The sequence below is a fragment of the Silene latifolia genome, chromosome 7 (assembly GCF_048544455.1).
Source record: "Silene latifolia isolate original U9 population chromosome 7, ASM4854445v1, whole genome shotgun sequence".
NCBI lineage: Eukaryota > Viridiplantae > Streptophyta > Magnoliopsida > Caryophyllales > Caryophyllaceae > Silene > Silene latifolia.
In genome coordinates this window covers 32,401,474-32,410,389 of record NC_133532.1, presented here as the reverse complement: position 1 = coordinate 32,410,389, position 8,916 = coordinate 32,401,474, and the positions used below count along the sequence as shown (strand labels likewise).

Genomic DNA, 8,916 nt, shown 5'->3' with positions numbered 1-8,916 from the left:
CAAATATTTTTCAGAATTAATGACTTCTGAATTTGAGATGAGCATGATGGGAGAATTGAAGTTCTTCTTAGGTCCGCATATTCAACAAACTGAGGAAGGCATTAAAATTCATTAACAAAAATACATTAAGGAATTAATTCAAAAATTCGGAATGGATAATTCCCATGCTATGCCTACTCCGATGGTCGCAGACAAGAAGTTAACCTTGGATGAAGACGGTAAGCCTGTTGATGAAACAACTTACCGTGTGATGATAGGGTGGTTACTATATTTAACCGCAAGTAGACCAGATATCATGTTCAGCGTATGCGTTTGTGCGAGATATCAATCATCTCCCAAAGAATCGCATATGACGGCTGTAAAAAGAATCTTACGATATCTTATTTGGACGTCAAAGCTTTATCTATGGTATCCGATGGAATGCAATTTCGATCTTGTCGGATATTCAGATGCCGATTACGCAGGATGCTCCCTAGACAGGAAAAGTATGTCAGGTGTTGCCACATTCGTTGGACCTTGCATTATTACATGGGGTTCAAAGAAGCAGAACTCAGTTGCCCTTTCAACAGCTGAAGCCGAGTATATCACAGCAGGTCTTGTATGTACTCAGTTATTATGGCTTAAGCAACAATTACGCGATTATGGTGTTGACGTAGGTTGTATTCCTATTTTATGTGATCATACGAGTGCTATTATTATATCCAAAAACCCCGTGCAGCACTCGCGTACCAAACACATTGAAATTAGACACCACTTTATAAGAGACCATGTTGAAAAAGGGAATATAAAACTTGAATTTTGTAGTACTGAGAAACAATGGGCGGACATTTTGACAAAATCATTAGCTAGAGAAAGTTTTCAGACTTTACAGTTGGAAATTGGTTTAATTGGTGGCAACTAAACTTGTCATAAATATTTTATTTCCCGTATGACTGACTAGATTTGACGAGATTGTAAGTCTATGTTCGTATTTTCCGTTGCAAGTACACTCTTATATAGTATTTTATTATTTTATGAGAATATTCCGTTTGCTAGTCTATTATATTTTGTGTTGTATAAAAACCATAACTTTTGTTCATCACATATACATTCTAGGGTTTAGAGCTTCATAAACCAATAACATTCATGATTGGTTTCATTTAGGATGTGAATAGTACTCCTTACATGGCATGTAACATTAAATTGCATAAGCATGAAATTTGTCTCTTATTACCTGTATACACTCGGGTTTGTGGTGGTGACACATGTGGAAAGGCGACCCTTCCTTTACATTTTACCTATTACCCTCACATTAGCCAAATTTGTCTTCTTTTGACCTATTTATTCAACTACATTCCATATGGCCTACCCTTGTCAAGCTAGTCTTGTTGGTATATTTGGAAGTTTTATTGTGTTCAATTTTTTTGGTGTTGTGATGTATATTGAAAGGAAGGAAGAAAAAGATGGACTGAAAAAAAATGAAAAATATTAATTACAAAAAAAAGGGAGAAAAATGATATTATAAAAGATGGAAAAGCAGAAATCTTTTATTACTCCTATTCTTATCATTTTCATATTACTTAAGGAGAAGTACTTGTTGATGTGAGTGAGTGTGTGTCGTACTTCGCATGGTGCTTCATCTTCAATGTTGGGCTGGAAAGTGGAATATGGTTACTTTTGGTTGTGATCGGTGCTAGCTTGGCTTTTACCTCCACATATCCAAATTATTTTGCCCCTTCTTACCCAATTACCTCTTCTCACATTCATATGTAAGTCCTTGGCATGTGTTTTGGACCTCGCTTGGTTGGAGTGTATATGTACGGTAGCTAGAGATATCTATCATGTTAGATTGCATGCATGCTTCTGTAGGTCGCAGTTAGGTGAGTGACTAATTTCCTTCTCTCCTACAAATCTGTACTCAAATTGGTTTGTATTACACACTTTATATGTAGGGCTTGCTTATGTTGAAGTCGTTCTTATGCTATAATATATGCTTTGATTAATATTTATTTTTTACCTGGGTTGATATCATTCTAGTCGTTTTATGTCTGTTCTCGTCTTTTCGATGATGTCAAGAGGGGGAAAGAACATTTATGGTAAGCATCTAGCTAAGCTTGCTCCTTGTCAAGACCAATTGTCTCTTAAAGTCCTTTAAGTTTCGATTATGTGTTAATTGTCTTGATCTTATGTTGATCTTTATTATCAAGATAACGATAATATATTGAGGGAGAACTTTATACTTAGTCACAGTTTTAGGAGACTTGCCATCATCAAAAAGGGGAAAGTTGTTGAACCATATAGTATATATGTTTATGTTTTGATGATGTCAAGAGTGCTTTATATTTTATATACTCGTTGCACGTAATTGGTTGTTTAGTCTTTTCAGATTAGACCTACCATTTGTCAAGCTTAGAAAATTGTGATGAACGTATACAAGACTATGTACGTTATGATCAAGCCCTCAATTACGGATCAAGATTATAGAAGAATTATTCAAGCATTATGAGAAGACGAAGCTCGTCTAAAGATTAAACAAGCTTGGATAATGAAGTAGCCTATGCTCGAAGATCTCGATCTCCTAAGAAGATTAGAATAGTATAGGTGATTATCTCATAATGGTAACCTAAGAATGAATTTCTTATACTGGTAAAGTTATAGCTTGACAGCTATAATATTACTTGTGAAAGAGCTCAATGTTATAGCTCTTCTACTATAACATTGAGATGCTGAGTTTATACTACACGACTTAAAATATTTTCAAAATTTTTGAAAAATATTTTTGTTTCTCTTAAATGTTCAAGCAAAAGTACTTATTAAAGAAGCCCGTTTTAATATGGAGTATGGTTTTATTTTAAACTTGTAATTAGTAATCATGTTGGATCAATTTATGTGTTGAGTCATATTACTAATTAGGGTTTTAACATGGCATACTCTTAAACCCTAAAATCGAACCTAATATCAAGCTAGGGTTTCCACGGATCACGAGGCATATGTGCCGTGTTATCTCGTGTTGCCTTAAGGAATAAAAGATTGTTATTGTAAAGATTTTATTCTCTAGAATTATCTTAACATATCTTTTATTTTTAATTTGATATGGTTATTTATGATAAAGATATTTTTGTTATGGAAAATCTTATCATATCTTAAGATTTATGGAAAAGATAATAGAAGAATAATTTATATTTTATCTTTTGGAATATTCTCTATTATCTCTTAGGGTTTTAAGGAAAGAAATAATATAAGATATGATTTGTTTACATATCCATATTTCGGCTATTAGGGTTTCGGGCAAACCGTGAGCCATGCTCTTTCCTTTCCTATAAATTCTTTGCTTTTGCAACATTTGAAAGTAAGACCTTCAAGCATAAATTGATTTTATTTTTAAGAGTAAAAACCATGTGTTTCAAAACAGGAAAACTGTTTTGCTATTTTTGAAAAAGGTCGTGTGTTTATAAACTCGTATATTTATTCATTAGTTATCTTTATAAGATAATAGTGCTCAATCGATTTCTTACTCGTTCATTAACGTGAACTTTTAGTAGAATCATTAAGTGCTTTCTTATTAGCGTAAGTTAGTCAGTCGAGTATTTAACGGTACTCACTTGAGTTACAACTAGGGTTAGTAGTATGAGTTGGGTTAGTAAATTTGTAATCCGTAGAAAGGTACTAAATTTATTAATCGAGAATAGTGGACGTAGGTTTCGATTTGTGAAACTGAACCACTTCAAAAACCGTGCGTCTCTCTCTTTCGTTCGTTTGTTTATTTCGTTCTTATTAATTGATTAGTTAATTAGTTAAAGTTTAATCAATAAACTTTAAATAATTAATTATACATATACAATTGAAAAAGTAGTTAAAAGTTTTAATCCTCAATTCACTCCCCCCCCGAGTATTTCGGATCGATAGACTCTTCACCGTGGTTGGTTTTAATTTAGTAATGGTTTTTGAAATGCCGTTTTCTTAAACTGGTAACGGTTGTCTAACAACCATTAATAAGAGTGATTCTATAACGAGTTTTTGGAAACCGTTAAACGTTTTTGAGAACGGTTTGTTAAGCAGCCGTTGTCACATTATAATAACGGTTTTCAAGGGAAACCGTTTTTCTTATTAACGCGATCTAGATTTCCGTCAATATTTTGAAAACGGTATTCTAAGTGTCGTTATTATATGCATTAAACCATTGTGATACACTCTTTATGATGGCCAGATTTGGTGTAGTGGGCCCTTAATAGTTCCCTACAATCAATTATAATGTTAGCTAGAGAGCAACATGGTAACACATTTCGCAAGACCAATCGCACCGCATTCAAGCAATCTGAACTAAGATCAAACAAACCACCATGAGAGGTAGCATACACGTAATTCCCTCTCTAATGGCGAGGAGTTCATTAGCCAGAGGACTAGGAGGCAAAAGTCTATTAGTCCAACCACAAACCCAATCACCGATGGAGTCCCTCGCCACACACCCAATAACCACTAGAGAAAAAGCTTGACTGAAAGAAGCAACGACAATAATTTTGCGTCGATGTAAAGAGGAGAGGCCCAAAGCGAATGGTTAGGCAAAGGAGTTTGTTAGTGGTCGGGGCTAGGGGAGGTCCGGGAAGCACACCAAGAGAGGAATTGGCGATGCACGCTGAAAAGCTAAGGCTGGACTTGTTGGTTTTGCTGGGAGTTGAATCTCATATATATCATTACGTCTTGTCCAAAGGCGCCTAAGAAGGAAAACAAATTGCGAAAAGCTGATGACGAAATTATTGGAGGAGAGGAAGTGAATCCATTGGTGAAGATTGAGAGAGAAGAAGTCAGTGTTGGGACGATTGAACAAGACTAGACCTCTTTTGCAGCGGGGCAGTCTCTTAAGATGTGGAGCGAGTCTTCTATCAGATGATGACAAAAGTCGCAATCTGAGTTGGGGCAAATGGATTTGAATTTTAGGGTAGTCATGTGGTCGAGGGGAAAGAAGGACTAACAGGAAGCAAGGACTCATAGGTTAAAGAAAGGTAGAAATCGTTGTTGCAAGTAAGGTTAGAGATGGTGAAGTTAGTCCTCGTATTGGAAGAGAGGGGGTGGAAAGAATTGACTTTAGGATGGGTGTAGATAAGACGAAATCTAAGGAGCTAAGATCCCAACTGTCATTTTTGAGGATAAAATCAACAGTGGCGTCCAAAGAGTGGTGGTGACAAAGTCCCTCAATCAGGCTTCTAAGGGGCCCAAGAGACGTCCAACTATGGCTTGGGGTAAACGACGTTGTTATGCTATAAGTTATCAGTTAGACCTTGGGTTGGTCAGGCAGGTTCAATTCACTTGTCGGGTTTTTTTGGGTCAACTTCTACCAACGTCTACATAGTTGAGTAAAATTTGGTACTCATTGCAGTATATAGTGTGACAAAAGTAAAATATTTATTCTCGTAAACAAAATCCTCTCACAAAGCTTTCAAACGGAACAAATTAAACAAACCACATAGTTTTCGTGCACACATACAGTGAGTTAGAAAGAATACAAAAAATTATAAAGCATACAAACATAAGCTGGGTTTCCAACATGTATTGAAGTTACCCATTAGAAGTTTCAAGTAAATTTAGTAATTAAGCAATAGGGGTTTGGTTTTGATCAAGTGAAGGAGGTGAGTTCCCCTTTCTCCCACGTTCAGACCTCGAACTTTCAGCAAACTTCATGTTCCTTTCGTGCATTCCCTTACTTTGCTCCTCCTTGTTGTACTCGGTGATATAATAATCCTCCTCGTTGACGGATTTGGACGGGGATAAAAACATACTTCCCCATTGTGGAAAATGAATTAAGGCGACCGGGAGGGTACATCCTATGGTCATGACCCCCATGTACAAAAGACCATCATGGGTCTCAAATTTTCCCGAAGTGAAGAAAATGTATTGGGTTAACCCGGCACCAATGTTGCCTCCAGCTCCGGTCATTCCAGATATGATTCCTAGTGAACGTCGGGACACGAATGGTACAATCCCATAGGTAGACCCACAGGCGGCTTGAGCACCTAGGGAAAACAACACTAGGGCCACAATAGCCGTTTTTAGGTCCTTGGCCAACCCAAGCCATACACAGAACAACCCACCTAAGGTTTGGAGGGTCCAAAGTGTCCAAAGGCGTCCTCTCATACCAAAGTAACGTGCGCTGTAGTCGGAGGCTAGGCCACCAAGTGGTCGTGAAAAAATGTTGGCCAGTCCAAAACTCGCAGCTATTAGTCCCGCGGTATTTAGCTCGAGGTGAAACCTATCAAAAATTACAACATTAATCTTGTGGCGATGTCACGATAAGGAGATATCAGAGAGAACATTCTTACACGATTGCTTACGTGGTGAATAAACAAAAACCACATATATAAAAGAATAGAATGAATAAAATGACATTAGAAGAAAGTTACCTATCGAAAAAGTACTCAGCAATAACATTATCTGTTGTCAATTCAACACCTAAGGAGTATCCATAGAGAAGCACCAAGAGCCATGTCCTGTAATTGGAGACCGCATGCCAGAGTACCTTTATTATAACAAAATCAAACATTTACGTTACTATTATAGGATCGGATGGATTCCTCTTCCGATCAAATGAGTTACTATAAATGTAAATTTTGATGAATCTTATGAATTACCATAATTTCATTTTATAATAATCCAACGATTTGAAATTCATTTGTGGTTGTTGCGTTGTTGATTGTACAAAAATTGAAGCGCATGAAAATTCAATGGATAAAACTATGGTGATGGAGTTTCAAAACGTTGACTTTGTGTGAAAGAAGATGAAACAATTGACCCGTTTGAAGCTTAAGACAGCTATGTCTATCTTAATTAAGAAGTTGTTACCTTGGAAACCTTGTCCTTAGCGACCTCACCCTTCTTTTGCAAGGCTCCAAGATTACCATCAGGCAAATCCTGGCCAAGAGTCAGCACCAAAATCCCGAAAATTATATGTAGTGAGCCCGGAACAAAGAAGGCAAGTCTCCATGCTGTAAACTTGGTAGCTCCCATACGTTGAATAATAGTAAATAGAACAGGCATCAGGAGTTGGGTAACTCCACCTCCGGCGTTACCCCATCCTGCCGCGGTCCCATTTACGAGCCCAATTATCCGTCCATTAAACATGGTACTCATCCAATACTGACACGACACAAATGTCGCTAGGCAAAACCCGATCATGAACCTCACTGCGATGAAGCCTGATGCGTCGGATATCAAAGACATGCAAAACACCGTGGGTGCGGTCAACATGACTAAAAACGCGCAAGCATACCGTGGACCCATCAGGTCGCATAACGTGCCCATCACAAGCCTGGAGAACACACTTCCTGACACGGAGGCCACCGAAGCGTTACCTACAAATAATAGAGTTCCATTAGATATAATTCCGCAAACAAAAAAACAAAAAAAAGTCTAATATAGAGGACATAAACATGAGTTATATATGACATACCTATGTCGACCTTGGTAAGGTTGAGGTTATCACGAATGATAGGGACCAAGGGTGCGGCCGCGAAGGTGGAAATGAAGCATGTGCAAAAGGACATCCAACTTAGGTGGAACGTGGTCATGTGAGGTTTGGCTAAGGAGAAGATGGTGAATTTGGTTGCCTTATGCTCCGTGTCAACCGGGAGCGAGAACTTGGCCGTAGTGTCCAAAGGGACTGAGCCAGGAGTGACCGAGAAGGCATGAGATTGTTCCTTCCCGGTCACTCCGTGCATTGAGCTTCCTGGCTCACCGGCCATGTTTTAATTTATTTAAATACTTTTTTTATTTACCCTTGGGTTTTATTTTTCTCTGTCTTTTTTGCTGTAGGAAACAACTCTTACAACTCTGGTTTATATAGTAACAGACTAACAGTACTTATCTATGTTTGACATTGTACATACAATATCAGCATAACCAAGTCAAATACCCTTTGGAAGTACAATTGGGTATAGAATAGAAAGAATGATAGCTGTTGTTTAAGCGTTTACAAATTCAAAAATGTGTGAATTTAAAGGAGCATTTTCTGCAATAGAATCAAATTGGTTGGATGAATCTTGTATATGGCATTTAAATAATTAGTGAAAACCTTAACCGGGTAATAGAAGGTCAAGCGACACTGTAAATCATATACATTTATACTAGATGCGGCAAAAAGCGTAGAATTTTAACAAACGAGTTATCGAGGTAATTTAGGGATTATAGGCTGTCAAGTTATTAAAGAAGGTCAACTGCCTTTTCTTTAATGATAACGGTAGATACTGAGTAATAATTTGCCTTGTCAAATATCTTATGAGACTTTTGTAGCTGCTGGATATTTGCAAGGATTCATTTTCAATCGTGTTAACTGGAATCTTCTACAGTATCATTATTGCCCAATCACGCTTTTACGCATCTTAACTCAATGGTATCATGGCCACCCTCTATCTCCTCCTTATTCGTACTTAAATCATTAATCAAAAATATTTGTTAGGATTCTTAGCATATAAATTTAAAAAGTCTGAGAATGTAGCCTATGTAGGTATGGTTTTAATTATTGACATTTGACAATCTATTTGCTTGTCGATTTAGAGGTGGCAATCGGGTCGTTTGGCCGTTTGGCTCGCGGTTTGTCATAGCAAGTTAGCGTCATGACTATGTCTGGGTCGGACTCGGCTCCCTTAAAGGTCGGTCTAGTCGTGTCAATTCTTTGGTCGGGTTTCAGTCATTGTCATGTCGGGTCATTTAGATGGATTTGTCCAGTCGGGTTTAGTATCGAACGAGTTTTGAATGGGCCCGGTCATTGTCGGGTTGGGTTATTATCAAGCGTATTTCTTGATGAGGTCATTGTCAGGTTATGTAAATATCATAATTTTCCGGGTTTAATATTTATGTCGGATTTTGCTTGGGTTTTCTCATCAATTCATTGTGGAGTTGAATTTTTCCGATTATTTTAATACTTTAGTTTAATTTAGGTCTAACCTG

The 8,916-nt window shown here is 37.4% G+C and overlaps 1 protein-coding gene across 1 annotated transcript; it reads right to left on the bottom strand.

The window, feature by feature from the left end:
- Nucleotides 1-5,428: 5,428 nt before the first annotated feature.
- LOC141591003 (high-affinity nitrate transporter 2.1-like) lies at nucleotides 5,429-7,712 on the bottom strand. The gene is made up of 4 exons (XM_074411483.1): nucleotides 7,421-7,712; nucleotides 6,814-7,322; nucleotides 6,375-6,490; nucleotides 5,429-6,223 (listed from the first exon to the last, which is right to left on the bottom strand). Exons 1-4 carry the CDS (start codon nucleotides 7,710-7,712, stop codon nucleotides 5,566-5,568), a joined length of 1,575 nt encoding a protein of 524 aa, XP_074267584.1. The 3' UTR covers nucleotides 5,429-5,565.
- Between the last annotated feature and the right edge of the window lie 1,204 nt (nucleotides 7,713-8,916).